At 34.4% G+C, this 25,497-nt stretch overlaps 1 protein-coding gene across 5 annotated transcripts in view; it reads left to right on the forward strand.

Annotated features, from left to right (window-relative positions):
* Positions 1 to 25,497, forward strand: part of OVA4 (Nucleotidylyl transferase superfamily protein) — a 265,199-nt gene that overhangs the window by 159,762 nt on the left and 79,940 nt on the right. For all 5 annotated transcript variants that reach the window (XR_016352847.1, XR_016352848.1, XM_089787496.1 and 2 more), the window contains exon 12: positions 17,457 to 17,503. Coding sequence is in view for 3 of the 5 variants with exons in the window: in XM_089787496.1 (XP_089643622.1) it covers positions 17,457 to 17,503 (47 nt within the window). In the remaining 2 variants the exon portion in view is untranslated. The remainder of the gene's footprint in view (positions 1 to 17,456; positions 17,504 to 25,497) is intronic.

Genomic DNA, 25,497 nt, shown 5'->3' on the forward strand with positions numbered 1-25,497 from the left:
AATCTACAGTAGAAACCACACAACCCAAGAAACCCTCTCAATTGTATCAGGTTCTCTGGAGTAGGCCATTCCACAATGGCACGGATCTTATTAGGATCCACCCTTACTCCCTATGCACTAATGACGTGACCCAAATACAATAGCTCTGTCATGCCCAAATCACATTTGGACTCCTTGGCGTACAAGGACTTCGACTGCAGGATCCCCAAAACTGTCTCCAAGTGCTCCATGTGCTCTTGCCAAGTTTGACTATATATTAGAATATCATCAAAGAAGACTAACACATACTTCCTCAATTGGTGACGGAAGACCTTGTTCATGGTGGATTGAAAAGTAGCTGGCGCATTGGTTAGCCCAAATGGCATGACCACAAACTCAAAGTTCTCACAATGACATCTGAAAGCAGTCTTCTCAATATCCTGTTCCCTAACTCTGATCTGATGGTAGCCGGATCTCAAATCAATCTTCCTGAAGTAACATGCACCGTGAAGCTCATGAATCAACTCATCAATTCATGGAATGGGGTATTTGTTCTTGATGGTCGTTTTGTTTAGCACCCTGGAATCAATGCACATCCTCAATGTACCATCCTTTTCCTTCACCATCACAACCGAAGAAGCAAAATGAGACTTGCGAGGCCTGATGTGACCCATCGCAAGAAGCTCCTTGATAGTTTTCTCAATTTCATTCTTGAGCCTTTTAGGATGCCTGTATGGTGTAATCATCACGAGTTTAGCACCCTCCTCCAACTCAATGATGTGCTCAATACCTTTGTTTGGTGGTCTGCCAGGTGGGATGTCGCTGAAGACTCTGTCATACTTCACTCTCAACCGTTGTATCTCTGGATGATACTCTCTCTTATGCTGTCCCTCCTGTGTAGGCATGAGAGCACATACGGCTGCCCACTCAATGTCATCATCTCTAGCTAACCTCTCCAGCCGTCTGAAGGAAATAGTCCTAATATCTCCATTCCTGATGGCTCTCAAAATGTATTTCTTCCCATCCACTTCAAACTTAATCTCCATGTCCTTCAATCTGAAGGTGACCTCTTCCAATGAGCGCAACCATTCCATCCCAAGAACAATATCTAGATCACCCATGTTGACAACATGGTAGTCAGCCTTGAACTCATAGTTGTTTAGGCGTAAGGGAAAATTTCTAACCATCCTGTTACACTGAAGAGTATAACCATCAGCAACCTGTACTCATAGTCCCTCAAACTCCTCAGTCATAATACCATGATGTTCAACAAAACGTGCATCAATGAAATTGTGTGTAGCACTAGTATCAACTAAAGTAACAACTCTTTGCCTTGCTAGAACACCACGCAGTCTAAAAGATCCTTCCTGCTGAATGCTAGACAAGCGTGGCTCTTGGAAGTGCAACTCGGGCTCCTCCTTAGTCTCTAGAGCTTCTGCTTTTGCCTCGAGCTTTGCATCACTATGATCAACCTCATGTCCAGAATTATTAGAATCCGAATGCTCGTAGTAAGCCCACATAACCTTGTTGGCCTTACCCTTAGGCCTCAAAGGACAATCATGATCTTTGTCGTAGGGACCTTTGTAGTAAAAACATAGCTTCTTCTTGTGCAAGTCATTCAGTGTCTCCATATCCAAAGTTGCAGCAGATTTACCCTTGGTGTCACCTTTTTTGCCCTTGTTTCTATCAAATTTCTTATTGTCCTTGAATGAAGAAGTGCTCCTGGAGGTGAACTTGCTGGAGGGTGTTGTGAGTTCCATGCTCCGTGCCTTCCTCATAGCCTCTTGCAATGAAGGGGGATCATATGCCTTGATCCACCCCTTTAGAGGTTCAGACAACCCCTCTATGAATAGTATAACCAACCTCCTCTCGGACACATCCTGCACCATCATTGATAATCTCTAAAACTCATTGATGTAGACCTCCAAATTGTCTGTCTGTCTCAGCTGTGCAAGATCAAGGAAGAAGACCTTCGGGTCTTCCCTATCAAAGCGCTCTACCAATGTATCCACAAAATCCTAATAGGATGTCACCTGATTATTCTGCAATGTAACCATACCATATGATCACCAATCATGTGCTGCGCCCTCTAAATGCAAAGTGGCATACTTGATAGCATCCGTCTCTGACATAGGCCTCAATGCTAGGAATGTATCTAACTTATGGATCTAGGCTTGTGCTGTCATCTGTCCACTGCCGTCGAAAGATGGTAAGGTGAGCTTCCTAGCAGCTCGCTGCAACTCATTGTCTTGACCTCCTCTAGGCCTCTAGTTCTGCCTGCTTCTCCTCATGTGCTCCTTTCTCTGACTCAGGTAGCGATCAAAATTCAGCAACTCATGAAGATGTGGAGGAAGTGCCTGCCATTATGCATCTGTAGCTCGAAGATCATCCTAAAAGTCCTCTAGCATATAATCCTCTACTGCCTCTTGGGTCGCCTCTCCGAGGAATGTAGGACGTGTAGGCTTGTTTGCAATCCATGCCCTGTGCCTAGGAGCACCTTGTGAACTTGTTACACTCCTGTTAACCTGCTCTTGTGTTCCTCTATCTTGTTCCTGATTACGTCTGTCCTGTGGGTTCATGCGCTCGACCATGGTGGTGAGTGCTTGCAAAGCCTAAGCCATCTGCTCTTGTCATGTAACCATTGGTCTGAAAAATTTCCTTGTTTCCTGATCCTCATTCCTATTGTCTCTTGGTGGGCTACGCTCTTATCTGTCACCCATGGTGTCTGGCTGCCTGTCAAAATCTTGTTCTCTGTCAAATAAAGTTTTCCTGCGATTGTAAAATTTGTGAGAGCCAACCCCAAGTAGCTGCATGTGATTGCTAAACTCTTAGGATGGCAGGATCTAGCTCTGATACCACTATAATGGCCCTTACCAATAGGCCATTAATAATCACTAATACTGAACTGTGGAATTTCGTCAAACACTTGGCATGCAAACTAATACACTGCTGAAAGTAAAATGTTGAATAAAGGAAATTGTTGTGCAACAAATTTACTCAAATAAAAAATGTAAAATAGTGCCATTATATTCATTCAATGATAACCAAATGCTTTTACATATGTTATGCGTTTTTTCAACTCAAGGCATTACAACATGGCACATTACAAACAAACCCTTACTGGCTGAATACAACTGAGAATTTCGTGCAATACAAACTGAAATGAAAGAACCTGGATTGAGCAAATGCTGGAGATTGAATGCTGAAGACGAAATGATGAAAATACAACTTCAAACAACCCTCCAATTTGCTGACCGTACAACTTGCAGGTACAACCATACATGTACGGACTGGTATGGCTCCTGGCAAAAATAAATGCTGGGCTGAAAGGTGCTGAAAATGATATAGAAATAATCGCCAGGCTCCAAGGAAAATTCTCCGAGAAAATAAAAATCAAACACCTAGCCAATAGTGAGATATGAGCAAAATATATGTCCAGGCTGAAAATTGAACCCTGCTGAAAATGCCCAAATAAGGTCAACTTGAAGTAGCTGAATACCACTTCCAAAGTGCAACCCTTCAAAGGATATTTCACCTCCTCAGTTATGCAAATCCTTAGGAGACTCCGTTCCCAAAGATCAAATGACAATCTGCAGACCAAGATGGTGCCACAAATGCTCAAAGAGAAAAGTAGTATAAACTCAAAACTCTAGATGCCCAAATGAGAGGCCAAGCACTCTATTTATGCACTTTTCTAAGAAGCCTCTAAGAACTTCTAGAAGTATCCATAAAATATGTTTTATGAAATCCCTTTATAATGCACTTTTATATTAAAGTAACTTAATAAAATAAAAGAGTGCAACTCAACTCAAAATTATAATATTTTGCCCCCGCATAACACAAAAAATAAAATATAATAAACCCCATCTCTCCAAGAGCAAATAAGACCATCCAATCCCCAAAAATTCATCAGAATGACTCTCTCACCAAAACCATCTGCCTACGAGAGTCCATAATAGGCAAATTCATTGAAAATAACATGTCACTAAAAAGGGGACATGACAGATAACAAGAAGTTTAACTAATATAACAATTAGTTATGGTTAGTACAAAACATGTTTATTCCAAGGATCGCCGCACTATTTATTTGTCGAGTATAGTATATATAAAATGCCTTCGTATGGTATAAGTGGAGAAGATTAAGGTGCGGTCTGCACTTCTCAGACCAATATGAATATCACTATTAAATATTTAATAGTCATCAAGGAGTTCTTAAGTGGTTTTGGTCTTGGTTGTTTGTTCTTTCGTTAGGCACTATTTGGTATTCCTGTTGTTAGCTGCTTCTTGGTTGTTTTTTCTCAGAGCACCGATTGGTGTTCCCGTTGTTGGCTTCTCCTAGGTTATAGTTTCATTCCTTTAGACCTATTTGTGGTCTCTTGTTCGACATCAATAAATTTATTTTATCTTATCTTATCTTCCTCATTGTTAGATACCATTTCGATCTAATGTATCTTGCTCTTCCCTAAGCACTTGTGACTGGGTCCTTAAGGTTCCTTGCAACTGAAGTTTTATTTCTTTTTGCAAAACTCATTGCGAGCCTCATTGTCTAACATTTCATTCTTAGGTGACTTCTTATGAGAATCCTCTTTACTGTTGTCATTTAGAAATGAGAACCCTTTGAACTGACTGAAATTTATTCTTGCTAGTTATAGAATCCATGTTTTTAGTCTTTTGAATGGCTTCTTAAAGTGTGTTAGGAGAAAGAGCTTTTTATCAACTCGCTTAGGGGGTCTGCTAGTCTATGCATATGTTGTCCTCAATTTTGGCTTCACAAAATTGGGGCAACCCTACGGATTTTTCTTATGGATTCGTAGGTGCATCCTCTTAGTTTTAACTTTTAATGTATTGATAAAGTATCATTAAGAGACAATTTGTTATCCTTGAATTGTACTCTGTGTTGCTCTATCTATGGGTTCTTTGAAGGTTTCCATCGAGTTGAATCCCAAATTGTTTGCTAGTTACAATTTTTCTTCTTTGAATGTAAACACTCAATTTTTGGCAAATTTTCGTGTCTTTTTTTCATTTTTCTTTGTGTTGTAAATGGTTTTTAGTCTTCTTTTGCCTTAGGTGAATAGCCTTTGGAATTTCGCTCATTTCAAACTAACTTCGGTCAAAATCGGAGTTGTATAGCTCAAGTTATAAGGGAAAAAGTGGGGTTTTTCAGGACAACTACATATCTCAATTTAACAAAACCTCATAATAGTGGGCTTTTTATTGGTAATTGCATGATGTAAAGCTATATATGATATCTAAAGTGGTTTTTGTTATCCATTTTAAAATTTCAACTCATTCTGAGTTGATTTGACCATAGATTTTAGTGTCTATTGAAAATAGTCTGTTTGAAGACTATTTTTCATGTTACTTTATTAAAAACTATAGTTAGATATTAAATTTAATTACATAAGACACATGAATGCACTTAAAGTGGGGTTTTTATTATTCATTGCATATATCAACATGAAATTCACTGTGTGAAAACCCACTTCCAATAAAACATAAGTCCCAACATCAATTTAAATGGACTTCTTCAATGCAATAACACATTTTAATGTGTTAAAGTGAGTTTTTAATATGTATTTGCATATTTAGAACTTATTAAATCAATGTAAGTGGCAAATTCTAACCCATTTACATATATTTTTGCACGTCTAAGTTTATTTTATATTTATTAATGCATCAAAAAGGGGTTTTTTCGCTAATTGCATATGCATCTTTAAAATTGCCACTTAAGTGGACTTTTAAAACCAAATTGCATGTTTTTATGACATGAAAATTCATGTCCAAAGTGAGTTTTCATTTAACTTAGACAAAAGTGGTGATTTTGGACCCAATTGCATGTGTATGTGATTTTTAAAAACCTATTTCACTTAGCCTAAGCCAAAGTAGCATTTTTTAGCCCAACTACATGCATTTTAAATGTGTTTTCATGTTTTAATATGTAATGATCTGCAGATTCTTATAACAAGATCTGAGATTAAGATCAAAATTAGGTGAGACTCAAAGTTAACCCTAATCCAAACTTATATTCAGGTCTGGATATGCTGAATATTAATTTGACTGTAGATTTTGATTAATTGCAAACTGGAGTGTTAAAAATTATTGTAAGGAATCCGTATGGTGAATTATGCTTCTAGACTAGATTGTAGATTGCTGTGTGTTCTACAAACTACATACAATACTCGTCTTTATATCCTCACTAGAGGGTATGTCCCTTAAGGGACATAACCCTTGACATTCACCTTTTAATTTAATGTCTCTAAGTCGGCGACTAGGAATTAATAGCAAGTCTTAACTAAAATATAGGTAATACTCAAACTCACTAATCTCATCCTGATCGCTGGCACCTATACAGAGATTATAAATAGTACAAATGTCATTCATTAGAGGATATAAGACAAGAAGATTAAGGCACAATCTGTACCTATCGACCTGTAGGTTATTCAGGTTATTTTCTTAACACTCCCTCTTAACCTGATAATCCTACAGAGAGATATTATATCAAGCAACATCAATACAGATGTTAAGCAAGAATAAATACTCTATATCTGTCTATCTCTTCTTAATACATAGTATCATAAAACACATGATACAAAATCATATTACTAAACCCATAATATGACAAATCACTGCTACTAGTGATAAGACACACGTTGTGACTCATAGAAACTGGTATTTCTAAATCACAACTAGATCCTGAATTTAAGATCTACTAGAATGCAGGATAAAACCGAAGAATTCCTAGAATTCTTTCTTTTATCCAATCGGTGACCTATGAACATGTCAATGCCACAAGACGATCTAAAATTCACCTGGATCTTATAGTAAAATCTACTGTTAGGACATTATCTAAGAGATCGTCACCTCTCATAATGCCTATTGCACAAATATTCATTATTTTAGAGATCGTCACCTCTTAAATAATGATTACATATGGTGAAGCCCATAACAGTCAATAGCCTGAAAAAATTAAGTTCATCATTTTATTAATAATCAAATAGTACAAAAATGAATTACAGCTCAACCATACCAAGTCTCTTTCTGAAATGCTCTGTCTTTACTCTAGATAGAGGTTTGGTGAGTATATCTGCTGTCTGACCTGCAGTGCAAATGTATTCCAATTTCAAAGAATTCCTGTCTACCATATCTCTTACATAATGGTAAGGAATTTCAATATGCTTTGATCTATCATGGAAAATTGGATTCACTGAAAGCTTGATGGAACTTTGATTATCACAATGAATGATTGTAGGATTCATGGTTTGCCCAAATCCCACAAGCAACTTCCTTAACCATATTGGTTCTCGAGAGGCCATTGCTACAGCAATGTATTTAGCTTCTGTGGAGCTCTGAGCTACTGAAGATTGTTTTCTGCATATCCATGAAATCATAGCTGATCCTAAATTGAAACAACATCCTGAAGTACTTTTCCTGTCTTTAACACTTCCACCCCAATCTGAATTGATGAATCCATGCAAATCTAAAGCAACTCTCTCATACTTGAGTCCATAATTAAGAGTACCTTTTAGGTATCTCATAATGTGTTTAACAGCAACTAGGTGAATCTCCTTAGGGTCATACATAAATTGACTTAAAGCATGAACCGCACAACAAATATCAGGTCTTGTATTTACTAGGTACATTAGAGACCCAATTATCTGCCTGTAGAGAGTAGAATCTATTGGAGGTGATTCTGCAGCTGTTACTTTAAGTTTATGCAAATTGGTCTCCATTGGAGAGGACATTGACTTGCAGTTCCACATTCCAAATTTCTTCAAGATATTTGAAGTGTACTTCCTTTGATTAAGTATGATACTATCAGCATTCTGTTGCACTTCCAATCCTAGAAAGTAATGGAGAAGACCCAAGTCTTTCATGTCGAATTCTCTGATAAGATCTTTCTTGCACTGATCTATAAGATGATCATCACCTGTGATTAATAAATCATCAACATACAATATCAATATTACCATACCATCTTTATCCTTTTTATAATAAAAGTTTGGATCAGCTTCATTCTTAGAGAATCCTAAGCCTGTAAGATATTTATCAATCCTTTCATACCAGGTCCTGGGAGCCTGTTTAAGCCCATAAAGAGCTTTCTTGAGTCGGCAAACAAAGGCATTTGGATCACGGGTTTCAAATCCTTCTGGTTGCTCTATATAGACTTCTTCTGAAATCTTTCCATTGAGAAATGTTGTCTTTACATTCATTTGATGTACCTTCCATCCCTTCGATGCAGCAATTGCTAAGATAGCTCTAACGGTAGTATATCTGGCGATAGGAGCAAAGGTTTCTTCGTAATCAATTCCTTCTTTTTGAGAAAAACCTTTGGCTACAAATCTGACTTTATATTTCTCAATACTTCCATCAGCAACATGCTTTATTTTGAATATCTATTTTGAAGAAACAATGGATTTTCCTTTTGGCCTTGGAACTATTTCCCAAACATCATTTTTCATAATTGATTGATATTCTTCTGTCATAGCTTCTTTCCAGGCAGGATGTTTAAAAGCATCAGAAGGATTGGTTGGCTCTGTTTTGGAGAGATCAATCATATTTTCTGTATAACTAGAGAATCTTTTAGGTCTTTTACTTTCTCTAACTGATCCTGAAGTTGCAGCAAAATCTTGAGTTGCTTCAATTGTTTTTATGGCCCAAAGTGGTCTTCTATTTGAACTTTCTTCAATGTTTACTTCATCTTCGACCTCTTCTAAGTTCGCCCTCTAGGATTTAGACTCACTTATGCTTTCAGAATTATATAAAGGAGAGGGTTCATGAGAATTTATTGCCTTTTTAAATGCAAGATCTTCCTCAAAGACTACATCCCTGCTAAGTTCAATAGTTTTCTGTCCAAGTATGAAAATTCTATATGCTTTAGAAGTTTCACTATACCCTACAAAGATACCCTTTATTCCAGATGGTTCCAATTTGATTCTTTTTTCTTTTGTCACATGAATGTATACCGGACATCCAAAGATTCTGAGATGACTTATATCAGGTTTTATTTTGGTAAATACTTCTTCAGGGGTCTTATCTTTAAGATAGGAGTGAGGGCTTCTATTCTGGATGTATACAGCAGTACAAGAGGCTTTGCCCAAAGATAGTATTCTAGATTTTGGTCAAAAATCATAGCGCTAGCAGCTTCTATAATTGTCCTATTATCCCTTTCAGCTACCCTATTTTGTTCAGGGTTATAAGGAACAGTATACTCCCTCTTGATCCTTGATTCTTTACAAAAAATTTTAAACATATTTGAGGTATATTCTCCTCCATTATCTGTTCTAAGGGTTTTAATTTTATTACCTGAAAAATTTTCAGTTAATGTTTTGAATTCCTTAAATCTTTGTAAGATTTCTTCTGATTCTTTGCATTTTAAAAAATAAATCCATTTTTTCTTAGAGAAGTCATCTATGAACAAGACATAATACCAGAATCCTCCAAGGGAGGGAATGGACATGGGTCCACATAAATCTAAATGAATTAATTCTAGTACATTACTTGTTTTTCTAGTACTATCATGTTAAGGTCTTCTAGTACTTTTACCTAGGGCACACCCTTTGCAAACACTAGGGTGATCTTGTTTTAATTTTGGTAATCCGGTAACCATCTTTTCCATAGTAGATAGGGTTTTAAAGTTTAGGTGTCTTAATCTTCTGTGCCATATTTGGTTTGAATCTTCTGCTTTGTGAACAAGGGCTTTAATGGGTTCTATATTTAGTTCATACAAATATCCCTTTCTTGGACCAATTACTTTAGCTTTCTTGATGGAAGAATTCTTGGCCCAAGTTAGTACTTTTCTATCCATGAATGCAACATTGTGACCATCATCTTCTAATGCTGTAATTGATATTAGATTCCTTTTTATCCCTGGTACATATAATACATCTTTCAGAAGGAGAGTATTTCCTGTTTTTAGCTTCAAAGAGCAGCTACCAATCCCTTTAACTGAATGTGCTGAGTTATCACCAATAGTAACTTCACCGTTGACCTTCTCGGACAAGAAATCTAGAGTTTCTTTGTATCCCGTTATATGCCTGGAGGATCCACTATCTATTACCCATGCCTTATTTGAGATTTCATTTGATAAGGAGGAATACAAAACACGATTCTACGGATCATAAGTTTCTTCTTCTCTAACAATATTTGTACAATTTGCTTGTTGTTTGGAGTTTTCTAGACAATTAGATCTAAAGTGTCCAAATTTTTCACATTTGAAACATTTTATTTTTGATAGGTCTTTCTTGGACTTTCCATTCTTCTGTTTTCCTTTAGTTTTCTTGAAATGCTTTTGCTTGCCTTTATACGAGTTGGCATTAAGAACATGAAGTTCTTCATTTTCCACTTTAGGTTTTCCTCTTTTCTTTAATTTTCTTGATTCTTCCTGAAGACAATCATTCTTAAGTCTATTAAAATCCGGAAGCTGGTCTCTAGCACTTATTCCTTGTGCAAATGTTTCCCATGATTCTGGCAATCCATCTAAGGCCATGAGTGTAAGTTCGGTGTCATTTATGATGGTATCTATGCTTGCCAATTCATCTCTAATACCAACAACTCTTAGAAAATAGGAGTTGATTGATTCTCCTTTCTTTATTTAGATGTGATTTAGTTGTCTCTTTAGTGCAAGGACCCTCGTTGCATTATTTACGTCGAATGCATTTCGTAATGCATTCATCATATCGTAGTAGGTAGTTAGGTGTTTTGTAAGCATAGGTACGATGTCATTCTTAACTCCATCCAAGATGATTTGAATGGCTTTCCTGTTTCCATTGGACCATATGGATTTGTGAGGTTCAACAGGTGGCTGTTTGGATGCTCCATCAACAAATTGTCTAACATTATTTTCTTCGAGAATCATCAAGATTCTGAATTTCCATGCTTCAAAATGTTCCTTTCCATCGAATTTGTCCTCAGGCCTGATTGTATATGCCATTGAAAATGAAGGATAACTACTGGATATAAACAGGTCTGAAAAAAAATCTGCAGAGCCCTAGATTTGATAACAGGGCTCTGATACCATGTAATGATCTGCAGATTCTTATAACAAGATCTGAGATTAAGATCAAAATTAGGTGAGAATCAAAGTTAACCCTAATCCAAACTTATATTCAGGTCTGGATATGCTGAATATTAATCTGACTGTAGATCTAGATTAATTGCAAACTGGAGTGTTAAAAATTATTGTAAGGAATTCGTATGGTGATGTATGCTTGTAGACCAGACTGTAGATTGCTGTGTGTTCCACAAACTGCATACAATACCTGTCTTTATATCCTCACTAGAGGGTATGTCCCTTAAGGGACATAACCCTTGACATTCACCTTTTAATTTAATGTCTCTAAGTCGGTGACTAGGAATCAATAGCAAGTCTTAACTAAAATTTAGTTAATAGTCAAACTCACTAATCTCATCCTGATCGCTGGCACCTGTATAGAGATTATAAATAATACAAATGTCATTCATTAGAGGATATAAGACAAGAAGATTAAGGCACAATTTGTACCTATTGACCTGTAGGTTATTCAGGTTATTTTCTTAACATAATACACCATCAACTCAAAGTGGTGATTTTATGCCCTATTGCATCAGATTTAAAATATGTTTTTGCTCTCCCAAAACGTGTCTAAAGGCAGCATTTGAATGTAAGAGGCTTAGTTGTGATTTTGGTGTACATTGCATCCATTATAATATATGCATTTGCACAAGAAAATCCCGTTTTTAACTTGCAACCTGCATTTGGAGGGTTTTTGGGCACATTTTTCAAATGCAAACATTCCAAAAAAGGCGTCTATGTATTGATAACATATTGGTATATGTATTCCAGTAAAAGAGTGCCGTTTTTGACCAAAAATCAAGGCGTTTTTTGGTTTTTTTTGCAAGTGGCGATTTTGGGACACATTGCATGTCACCTACTACATGCATTTGGTAAAAAAACAACCTGTCTAGGCACATATTTAGCCAAAAATGCTGCTTTTTTTTATGGTTTTTGGCTTTGAATCACTCCAAGAAGAAGTCTAGGGTATGTATTTCGATTTCCAGCTTGTTCTTCATCATTTCCAAGCTTAAAATGATGCCCTAGATGCTATTTTTGAATGCATTTGTGTATGACATTGATTTGGTCAATTTTTGTTGCAAGTTTTGGGCATTTAGTCTCTCCAACTATTTCCACACGTCCGATATCGAACCTTGACTATCCCCAATGTTTGAATTTTGAAATCTATATAAGTCTTGTGATATTAAACAGATCTTAATCCAAATCTCTTGGATTTATTTTTAGATTTGTCAAAGATTCGAAAAAGACTTGTTATTTTGTGGTTGGTGGAGAGATGTATGTTTTTTCCCTTATTTTCCTTAAGGCATTTTGGTCTTGTTGAATTTTTTATTGCAAGTCTTTCCATTTCTATTTTCAGATTTGCATGTTTTTGTATATATGTTCTCTTCTTTTCTTCCATCTACTTCTCTAAGTTTCATAAGAAAAGGTTTCATTTACTTGCATATGCAATCAGGGTAAACTCTTGTTCTAAGGAAAGACAAGTTCTTCATTTCTCCTCACATGAATGCAAGTGTAAATCCCACCAATATGCATTCCATGAACCTCCATACGGCTGCCCTATGTTTGAAAAAGAATTTCCAACATCACCTATTAAAGTATGCTATGCTTTCATTTCACTTTACTTTATCCATCATTAGCACATTTTTAAGCTTGCTGTCTGCATATGCAATGAACCCAGAAAAACCAGTTTTTAGCTTTTCTAGTCATATTTGAGCTATTCTAAGCTTGACCCATTTGTTCCTTCACTGTCTTAAACTCCAGCCGTATTCCATATGCGATGCTCCCAAAATAACCATGTTTCTTAGTTTTTCCTTAATTGAAAGAGCTGGTTTTGTGCATGCAAAGAAGAAAAGAGGACATGAAACAAGCAAATTAAGTTTTTAATGTCTTGAGCTCGAATGAAGGTTTGGTTGACTTGGCTGTATGCTTCTCTTTTCATTTTGGCATTGATTCTTTGTATGGCTTTGTTTATCTCCATTGCTGCAAACATGGGCATCTTCCATTTTAGTGTGAGGATTCTTGATTTGGCATGAGAAATATTTCATGGGGTGAGTTTCCTTTTGGTTGACTTGAACATATTGCTGATTGAGAGTGTATAGATAGCTGGCTTTTGAGGATATAGGAACTGGATTCTACAAGTAGCCATGTTAGTGACTGTGGCAATCGCTTTTCAGCAAAGTAATATGCTAACTGTTGATGGAGGTTTTGCACACCACCAACACAAAATAGAGTCCATTGAGGTGTATCCTACTATATCTTCAACAAGGAAGTCTAATGTTCTATTTGGATGGGGACAACCTCAAGGTTCCTAATGTCAGGTCTTGACTGCTTGTATAGACTCAGTGGATGCATGTGATTTGCGGTATTTGCAAGGCGACTTGTGCAATTATACTTGGATTGTGGAGACAATTCTTTCTCATTGTAGATTACTCTACATAATCTAACTTAATTGCTTCAAATAAATAGAAAAAATGACTAAGGTTTAGAGAGGGTAAACTAAGAATTTTTAAGAACAATGATAGTGATAGGTGATGCTTCAGATGGATCTCACCCAACAGATTTCTGCTTGACTAGGATATCACAACATTGTGAAAAAGTGCAATATTCTTGGGATACAAAGGATTTTCAGATCATGGACATACATTTGAATGCCCAAATCTGGCACACCTCAAACATACATTCGCAATTGAAGTTGATGCTCTAATTATTTTCAGACTAACCATGCATTGCACTGTAAATCAGCAAGATGCATATGATATGAATTGGAAACCCATTGTACATCATCGCATATAACCATCAAATCACTAAATTAAACTAATCTTGAAGATTAAAACCATTCCCACATTGGAAGAACACAAGAAAGACAATATATTTTCAATGCTTAACTTGTATTAGCTCCAAATTGCATATACAACTATTTCTTCACCTCAACTCCTACAACATCAGCATCTGCTTCTGCCAAAACTAATTGCTACTATTTGACTACTTACTTTACAAAGGAAAAGGCCATACCTTTAATAGAGAAAGCTTTACAAGATCAATGGTGGAGGTTAACTCAACACTAAGGGCTTTGATTTGCCTTCTAGAAGCATCTGAACTATAAAATATTATATCTTCTACCTACGCCCACTATAGGACAAAATTACACGCTTCCCAAGGAGAATAAGACAAAATGGTAGATACAGGAATTATTATTTGACTTTTCCTTATTACATTTTGCTTTGACTTTGAGGAATTTTTATTCCTTTTTACAAGAAATTACATTTTCAAATATTTCCTCTAAGAAACATTGCATTCCTTGACTGACATTCTTCAGCTGTATCAATCCGTGGTACCAAAATTCTGGAAGTGTCTCCTTTATGGACATTTTAGCACTTGAAACCTGTGAACTGAATAAAGAATTTGGCCCATCCATATTTCCTTTGATGTCTTTATTAGAGTGATGTGATGCAAATATGCATCAGATAAACCAAAGCCAATTAACATCATGGCCCTACAATCTTTAGCCATACATCTTGTTGCTTCATCTACATTTTGTGTTTTTCTAATAGTTCAATTCACAATGTATTTTTATTTGCCATACATGAAAAATCACACTTCAAATTTGGCAATTTTAGTCAATTTTTCCATTATGATAAGCTCATTACCACAAAAGATCTGACCGGCTTTAAATTTGCACAAAAAAGTTTATGCATACTTGAAAAAATATACTTCACACTGTCCTTTTATCCAGTGACATGGCTTTAGAAACTTTGCATATAAGTTTTGTTTTATTTATTTCCAAACCAATTTTCTTGCAAAATTTTCCCTTCACTTCTGTCAAACCTTTGAATCATAATTTTTTTAATTTTACCTCCATCTATTTTAAAAGAAAGGGTAACATCCATCCGTGGTGGCAGATCCAAAGCTCAATCTGCACTAACAAATTTCGGATACATGCCTTTTCTATGCAACCCAATATATATTAGAGAAATAAATATAGGATGATTCAATCTTTCAAATCAGGTGATATCTTACACATATTGCCACTTTAATAAATTGAACTTGTTACTCATTTATGAACCTAAATAGGATGAAATGAATGTTGCACGCATGAAACTTGCAAGTCAGGAAAAACCCAAACATATGCCAATGCCACCTCTCTTCCACACTCCTTTACATGCCTTCTCAGCGCTTTCATGCTGACAATCGCCAATAATTCCTTCTCTTTGAAATTTTGAGTGGCAGCTGAGCCTAAATGGAGACTTGAACCTGATTTTGCACATTAATGAAGAGGCTGGATCAATATTGATTTTTCTCCATGTGCTGTGCAGCAAGCATTTTCTTCTCTTTCCAATGCTATTTTGTGGAAGTGTTTACTTTTCTATGCTCTTGTTTTCACACTTTTGTCTGCTTTATTCAAAATCATCACAAACATACAAGGCTTCAAACTCAGTTTACACATTGGAGCCATAATGCTTCCCCAATTTGAAACCTTCAATTTTTCTTCTCTTTGCATGGATTTAATTTCCATGACATGACATCTTTTCTTGTTTGACAGACGACAAATCTAGAGATTCTACAAAACTTATGAATCTCTAAATGATCAAGAACATATCTTGTTTGTATCTCATATGTAGGCTGTCGGTTTGGTGTTCCGCTCATCAATTGCATCTCTAAATCTAAAGAAATCACACACCCAGCGTGCTGATTGCTCTGATACCATACGGGGGAAGCACACAATACAAAACTTGATATTATTTGATGCAAATCTATAGCCTTTAAAAGGCAATACAGTTCATCAAACAAAATAACAAAACCATAACTGTAATGTAACCTGGTAACGAACAAAATGGCAATTTATTAATCAAAAGTAACTAGAAAGTAACCTAGTAATCTAATATTCTCCAACAGTAAATAAATGCTTAGAATGAGTGTGAAATCTGATTTGCACTAGAAATTAATAAATTTTAGATATTTATGATGTTTCTGCCTCGTAAGTGATATGTGAGATTGTGTATTTAACTTTGTCAATATATTTAAGTTTTATTATGGTTTCACAATTTCTCATAAGTGAGGTGAGAGATTGTGCTTCGTAGTTTTATGATTTATCTAAGTTTAGTAATAATTCCACAATTTTTGTAAGACTGCTAGGCATATTTAATGTATTAAACAATAAAATAAAATTTTAATGGCTAACTTCAAGCTTTGTCATTTTCCATTTTTCATTTACTAATGCCTTACATTGTGAAGCATTGGTGTTTGACGTGTATCTCTTGTTCACTCAACATGGTATGGTGTGAATGAGGGTAAAACTGAAAATATCTATTTTGGCCAATAGGCAATGAAAACACACTATCAAATATTCACAAAGTATACCATTCAGAGAAATAGGATCTATTTTTGAATAAGGAATAGCATTGCTCAACATAATATCTTGAAAACTTAGTCAAAGCAATCCATATAGAGGTTCCTTAGATTTTTTTTGAACAGAAAGGTTCATATAGGCTGCCATATGGCAGCTGAAGCATTCTTCGTTGTACAACCAACTGGAATACCTATGAAATTAATTAGGCCTGTATAAATCAAATTGGTACTTACTTATCCCCATGAAAAGGTTTAATGTTTTTGTTGGATATAGAAAGGAGATTAGCACGAACATGTTGGGCTTCATTAATTGGATTATTTTCTAGTCAAGTTTTCATGTGTGTTTATTAGCTCAAGGAGCTGGTAGCCAGACAATGGATGCAAATCATATACACTTTTCTTGGTTTAGTATACTTCTTCTTTATGTTGGTCTGTTAAACATGGCAATGCTGTGAGGGTGCTTGTTGAGCATTTAATTGACAATCAATATTATTGTCGTATTCTACCCTCGTTTGCCTTATCCTCAAAATTCATTTAGTAATGTTGTGATATAGGGAATACTTTATGTAATACAGAATGTATCTTGAGTCACCATCTCACAATCATATCAGAATAAGATGGCTGTAAATTTCATCATTTCTCTGATTGCATTTATGTTTAGACATCTACCATTAGATTCCAATATATCTGCGTGCATCCAACTATTGGTATGAACTTGTGGGAAATACTTGGCATGGTACATCATTGCTGTCATGACTAATGAGATCAATAATGACATATCATAAGTTGTGGAGCATGAATGCAACAATGCAGAGTTTATACCCAGACAAATGGATGGAAACTGAGGGTAGCATGTCCTCAATTTGTGTAGAGCAGATTCTCTTTAAACAGTTTTAATATTATGTGTATTCCTTGCTTTGCAGACCTTAATCAAAACCATAGTATGAAGTTGAACTGTTCTTTGATTTGACCTTATTTTCTTGTTTGAAGCCTTTGTTTAACGGAGTTATATTCTATGCATAAAGAGTAAATCTTCTTAGAAGTGGAATTTTACTCATTTTATTCAATAGTGCTTGTGCAGGTAATAGCCAACAAATTGAAGCGGTGTAAAACGGATAGCATCTCTGGGTTTGTCTCTCTTTCATTTATCTTCTTGTTGTAATTTACTATGATATTGAAATATACGTTTCCTCCAATGGGTTTCCTCTCTTATGACTTCAGGAAAGATTTTCCTTCCTCTCTGTTTGAGTCACCCTCTTACAATATAATTGAAGAACTCCAAAATGAACTAAGATCTTTAAGGAAAAATATGTTTTCGTCTATACAAGCCATTCCTTAAAATTAAACTGCTTGAAAGGCATGGTTCTGGTGAATGTCTAGCAATACATATGAATAAATCTGTAGTAAATAAATCACAACTGCTCTGAATTTTCCCAAGAAATGCAATAACTCCTTTCTTAAATCTGTAGCTAAGTTTGGAGATTCACTTGAATGAGGACTAGCCTGTTGAATTCTAGGATCATTTCTGCAAATGTAGAATCACAGCCATAATTATTGATGATTTTCCAAATGCAGATTTGAAGACTCATAAATATGAGAGGAGACATGTCTCTATAGTTAAACATCACTAGTTAACATTTGAATATAATAGTAATATAAATAACCATATATGCAACTCATCTTAAGCATATATGTAATATTAATATGTTAACCATGTATGTAATATATTATTATATTATTATATAATAATATATATTAATATATAATGTATAATATATATAAGATATTTATCTTAAAGATGACCATCAACAAAGTATCTCATGTTAAAATCAATCGGATAGAAGCTACAACCTTAACACTCCCTCTTAGCGAGGGAGGATTTATAGAACACATTATGCTCTGAAGAATATGAAGAGATATCATCTTAGTATGATATTTAATTCACTATGAGGCTAAATTTCTCACCTTTCATAACACAATTAATGCAATATCCATAACTTGAAAACACCACCTTAAGTGTGGTCTATAGTAGTAACTATGTCATGGTGTCCAACAAGATTTGGCCCAAAGAACCATAACAAGTTGGTTATCATGGTGTTCGGCAAAATCCAGCCAAAAAAACCATGATAACAGGCCTACCATTTATAAGATCACCACCTTAGAATGGTTACCTTCTATTTGTTCGTTATCATGATTTCCAACACTCTGGAACAACAATTTAATGAAGTTTGTCATAATAACAGGTATACCATTTATAAGATTGCCATCTTATAATGGTTACTTTCTGTTTATATATGTCAATGAAAGATCATCACCTTTCATTACATATCATATGTGAAATAGTAACCACCATGAACACAATCAAAGGGTGGTACAAATGCTTTCACCTTTATTTTCTCTCACAGAGAAGAATGGATTACAAGGAGTTTCACTTAGAACTTCTCCTCATAAAAAAGATATCAGTCACAGAGGATTGCACCTCAAAAAATTCTCCCTTGGAACAATGATCCTGGGAAGTTAGGTCTAGTAGTTACTCTCTTAGAGACTCTCTTCCCCAAGGATTCTTGTCCGACTCACTTTGAATCTGATATCTGATTGTCTGGTGATAAGTGATCACTTCCTCACGATATACATAGGAGTGGGCCCATCAAAATCATGTAGTTACCCACATGTATTTCTAGACTCCCTCTAATTATCGATCTTCTAAGCTCATGCGTTACCTTAGAAGAAGTTTCATACTCCCTTTTAATGTAGAAGAATCTCGTAATCTCAATCATCAAAGATGTTTTCTTTAAGGGTCTCACTTTATCCATTTTGATCATCAGGATTTGTGGAGCTACTATCATTAGATTGAGTCTACACAATATTTGGTAGCATATGTAAAGTACTAATCTTATTTTTCTGTGAGAATGTCCTCAACCATAAAGGAAAAGATCAAAGAAAATAACCCTTATAGTATGCATATAATTAGAAATAAGAGAGAGACTACAAAGAGTAGATAAATGTAAAAAAATACTTATCTACACATGAAGATTCAGAAATTGTCTTTTTAGATTATTTGAGAATGGAACATCTCCCCTCTAAATGAGGTTCAAGTGGGTATGGAACATTGACTATTATAACTCCCACAATATAAAATTTCCACTCATTATATTGTTTGAACAATTTTATATCAAATATGACAACTCCTTTCTAAGTTCCAACTTGCTCTTTTCGTCCATTGAAGGTCCAAACATTTATTTAGTTTAACAGTAATAGTGAACATGTCCTTCCATTTTATTAAACTCATCCACAATATGCCAATATCTTGATTAAGTGTGATTGTGGCACATGAATGACTCTCCAACTCATACGTCAAGTTTCATTCATCAAGGAGAGAATCGTAGATGGTTCAAATGAATTCTTAAAAAACTTCATTAACGTCTCACAGCAACTAAAATTTCCTTACCATAACTTTTGCAAATACAAGTGACATCATTTAGAAGTGATCACTTCCTCATGATGCACATAGGGGGTAGGCCCATTAAAATCACATGATCATGAGGTATGAATCATGGTCCTCTTGACAATGACAATTTATTGATCACTAGAGAGGTCCATCTCAACATTGTTTACTCCCTTTTAGTCAATAAGATAGAGATCACTGAAGATTAGCTAAATATCATCCTCAGTTTTCTCTCTCTCTTTCAAGGTTACCTGAAATATCAATCTCCCTCTAATTCTTAATCTTCCTTTTTTCTTGTAATAACATTCTCGGAGGAAAAGACACATAGCTCTTATAAGAAAATATAAGAGAGAGAGACTACATTAATAGCTAAATAAAATACTCAAGGATAAATACTTAACTGTACATCAATAATCTTTCATACCATTAGACATTAATATTGTTATCAAAACAATTATTTATTACTTTTAATGTCCCCTTCTATTAGCTCAGCTTAGAATGGTCCTACAAAGGATATGAGATTCACTAGAAGTTGAAACTTGATTTAATTAATTGTATCAGAACCAAGTTGTAAATATCATCACTAAATTCTATTAGAAATTCTAGATAACATCCATTTTGTACATATATCACATTACATAAGGGATGGTAGATTTACAACTGCTCGAGGTTGGACACAACCTATGTGGAGCTCTCCTACCCCAACATAGGTATTTTACTCTTCCCCTTGTGCACACTCCCTATCCACTACATAATTGATGCAATGCTTCTTATAAACTTATCTGTCATTTACTTATAGTATTAATTATTACATTAGATTCCTTGCAAGAACAATGTATAATCACATTAAAAAATAATCGTTTTACCAATTCGTATTTAGACTCAATTTGATTGTTATAATGATATTTCATAACAATATTATAGTTTTTTAATAATATTGAGGATTAGTTTATTATACCATGATAACTCTCAATAATAATCTAATCCTTCATCTCTTTATAAAATAAATAACCTAATTATGAAATGGAATAATAAACATATTGAATTTAAATACTTTCTCATACCTTGTAACTTCTGTGAGTGAGGTTACTGTTCACAATATATAATAGAGGGTCAAATTTTCCTCATACCTTTTCATATATGCTCGATCTTGGATCCCAATGCATTTTTATTTACACATCACCCCTATCTTATTCACCTTATCTTTTCAGGAATTATGTGTTATTTCTTCCCAATGCATGAGACTTCATCAATAATCCATAATCATTATTTTATTCACTCAGTAAGGAGTTCACTCATTTATGTTTAATCTCCTTTCGAATATGCCTTTCATCTTGTATTTGCCATCATGGAAATATGAGTAATATTCTCTTCCTGTTTGTTGATATAATAGTCCCTTGATGTCGATAGAATAATCCACTTGTGTTGATTTAATAGATCAGCTTCTCATCCCTAGATTGATCTTTCTTCCAAGATGAACTTTGTTAGGAGGTTACACAAAAACATAGTCTAAAAGAACTGCGATATATCGCTAATATCACAAGATATTGTGAGCAAAATTGCTAGCTGATATAATTGCCAAATAAATTGCCGACGATATTTTGAAAAAATCATACCGCATTTGAGATGAAAAAATCACTTTTCTTACGATTTTTGGGGCAAAAAACCACTGATTAAATCAACTTGCAAAACAATAAAGTTTTCTAAAAAATGTTTAGAGTTTTTTTCATTTTCCCGCGGGTTGCAACGGCTAGCAAAAGCGTTGGGACGGCTGCTAAGGAAAGGTGTGGTTATTGAGGACTCTTAAGGCATGCAAATTTAGATTGTTGAGAAAAGGTAGAAGCACATATTCAAAGATAGGAACTATTTCGACGATATGTCTCAAAGATGCCATCACATGGAGTGTTGATTGTAGGATACACACATAATGGTTTTTCTCTTCAACAGGTTATAGAAAACATTTTTGGAAATTTAATGTAGATTTGTCTAAGTATGCCAAATTTCATCCCCAATGAATGACTTGGAAAGTCAATGCATAGTAGTCAAATCTCCTCATACACACATCACTATTATGCTCTTGTATACACATCAACATCACTATATATATTTTTATGGAGCTATAAGTTGTAAATTTATATAAGTTATAAATTGATGATCGTGAATTTATAGATAAGTTTATAATATATAAATTTTAATTTATTTGAACTAGTTTTGTCAATTTATAATACTGTATAATACAAATTTATAATACTATATATTAATACTTTAGTATAATATTGTATATTAGTATAAATTAATACCTGTATATCTAATAAATTATAATATTAGATATTTATTCTTGCTAATATGCATATGCATTGTTTATTAACAGTGTTTATAAGTTTATAGTGTTTTTTAATTATAAATTCATTATAGAGAACAAATATATTTATTTATAGTCTTCATAATTATTTATTAATATATATCTATAAAAGTTATATTTTTAAATTTTCGATAAAAGTATCGATTTATTGTTGATTGTTTTGTCGAGTTTTTGGTGATTCTACGTTTTCCAAAAAAAATGAGGTAGCCGAGATATTGCTGAAACTGATTTTTTCAAATATGCGCAAAAGCATACCTCGGTCACATGATGAGGGGGGAGATAATTTTTAGTCTCCTATCAAGACCCTATGCTTGCTTGTTCCCAGAAGCCGTCGTCTAGAGTAGACTGTAATATACCTGGTTTAGATTTAACTTAATTCTCAAATACATTGCTTTATGATTTTTTTTATTGAATGTATTCATAGTGATTTCCAAGGGAATTTATATATAAAAATATGTAATTGGAATGTCCTTATAATAGTTTCTAGATAATGATAGATCTCCTTTGCAGTTATCGTATTTATGCTCCAATAATGACTTTATAGATTGCTTGGCTGGGGGTCTTGACTGTCGAAGAAGTATTCAATTATGTATATATATTATATATTTGTCGTATGGTCTTTAAGAACTAATTTGTCTTAATTACTTCCAAATTCTGCATCTCCCCTGTAATTCTGATACATATAACCAACTGGAAATCTGATTATATCTATGCTCCAATGATATTAGTTTGGTTGCCTTTTGTCCAAGGTTGTCTTATTTGATTGTATGAGTTGGTAGTATCCTCCTAAGTGAGCAATGTTCGGTTGCAACAAAGAAACTGTCGATCATATATTTGTTGCAGATTTGTACAAGTAGATTGGATTGCAGCCCGTATGTGTATCTGTATGTTTGCTTTCAATATAAAATGGAAATATGAAGGTTAGAGATCGCTGAAACTTGTAGTAACACTCTCCTTTTTTTTCCCCTCCCCCTTCAAGTGGTTGGCAGATCTGATTATATATACATATTAGGAGGCATGTCTCATGTAGAGAGATGTGTCTACGTGGCCCAAGTCCACGTAGGGGCATGTATATGAGACATGCCCGATAATCACAATGTAACCAGTTCATAACAAATATTATAAGCGCCATTACATAATAGCGATAATTGTTGTCGATAAGCAACTGCTTAATCAAGGAATACGCTTCACTTTTGCATATTGTGATGTTCTTATAAGTATATCGATCTCAATAAATTGATAACAGCATTTGATTACTTTTGTACAAAGTTTATACGGTTGATTCAATCAGATTGATTATTCGGTTTGATATAGTATTATTATTATTAAATTTGGATAATGATTATTATTATTATTATTATTTATTGAGAAGATTATACTTCAATTTGTTAATTAAATATTATATTACAATGAAGAATATATTTTACATTAATTAAATATTTTTTATATTTAAAAGATTTTATTTTAAATTATTAATTATATTGTAATAATTACAACATCATGATATTTGATAGATTATGTAATGTTAAGCAATAACATGGTTTTATTATTTACTCAATTTATGCCAATTATGATTATAATTAGTTTTAATGTCAAATAATAATTTATTGTAATTGGTTCATTTACTATGTTTATTTATTTGTCTATTATGTTATCTTCGTTACGATGTAATTATCAATTTATTATTAAACTCTATTGGCAAAATAGGGGACATGACAGTCCATCCTTCCCAAAATTGCTTGTCCTCGAGTAATTCAATACTATCTCCTTACAATTTGGTCGACAATCCTGCAACAACAATTTTAATTTGGGATTAGATAGTTGGAAATATAAATTTAAATATCACAAGATTAGATTTTTAATTACTAAGATCAAATTTAAAAGAGGAACTTATCTTTATATATTGTGCTTCCCGATCCTTTGCCTTTCTTTGACCCATGACAAGTCTTGATTAGTATTCCTCATAAGACTTGGTAGAGACTTTATCTCTACCAAATACTTATGGATACCCTTTTTTTCTTTTCTTCAAAATCCTTAAGGAAGACTTTATCTTTCCTTTAGGCCTTAATGAGTATCCTTTTGGGAAATACTCACGTCTATGATCCTAGAAGAGACTTTATCTCATCCGAGGTCACTAGGGATATTCCTTTAGAATTATCCCTCTCTATTTAATCCTTAGGAGAGACTTTATCTCATCCTAAGGCCTCTATGGGTATCCCTTTAGGATTACCCATCTCTATAATCCTTGGGAGAGACTTTATCTCTCCTCAAGGCCTCTATGGATATCCCTTTAGGATAATCCCTCTTATAATCCTTAGGAGAGACTTTATCTCATCCTAAGGCTTCCAGAAGTGCATGATCTTTACTATTGAATATTTGTATTCATATGTTTATTACAAATTCTAATAATCAATTACTTGTTTTTACTTGTCAATCCAAAAGAAACATGTATGAATACTAACTGGGAGTCAATAATTTCTTTTCCCTTATTCTCTAATATTGATTACTAATTCCATTATCTAATTCATACATCAAGTGGAATTTCTTCAAAAGACCATTGCTTCTCTCCTTCATTTTGTGCTTGGATACTATTCAGATTTCCTGGATCATGTCTTGCTTTCTTATGCGATTCTTCTATTTCACTCTCGGATGTTGCTTCTATTCTATTAATTTAATTCCTTTTTCTACACTTGTGACTTGATGCCCATTGTTCTCTACACCTAAAGCATAAGCCTTTCTTCATTACGTTCTCTTTTTGCTTGAGAGCATCCTTCCCTTGGCATTGGTGCCCAACAGTCCATGGTCCTTTGCAAAAATAACATTCTTTTTCTTTATGATTGCTTCTTGAGTTATTTGTCTCTATGTTTTGTCTTTGCTGAAGAATTCTTAGATATTTCCTTTGAAGGATTTGATTCTACCATTTTTGCTTTTCTAATGGCTTCTTCCAAGTTTTGTGGTTCATGTGGTTTAACAGAGTGCCTGGTGGAGTCTTTCAATCCTTTTATACATATATGAGTGAGCTTCTTTTGGGAAAGGTCTGGAACCATAACTGATAATTCCTGGAATTTGCGAGCATAGTCTTCTACTGTTCCACTTTGTCTGAGTTGAGTTAGTTCTTGAAAGTACCATTCGAGGTCCTTATCATCAAATCTGTTCATGAGCTTTTGGGAGAATTCTTCATAGGATTTTATATCTTTATGTCCCAATGAGATACGCCCATGGGTCCACCAATCATGTGCTGCTCCCTCTAGATGCACTATAGCGAATTGCAATGCATCTTCTTCTGTCATGGGGTTTAGAATAAAAAATGTGTTT

The sequence above is a fragment of the Cupressus sempervirens genome, chromosome 6, assembly GCF_028749045.1.
Source record: "Cupressus sempervirens isolate cs-2001-9-10 chromosome 6, ASM2874904v1, whole genome shotgun sequence".
Taxonomy (NCBI): Eukaryota; Viridiplantae; Streptophyta; class Pinopsida; order Cupressales; family Cupressaceae; genus Cupressus; species Cupressus sempervirens.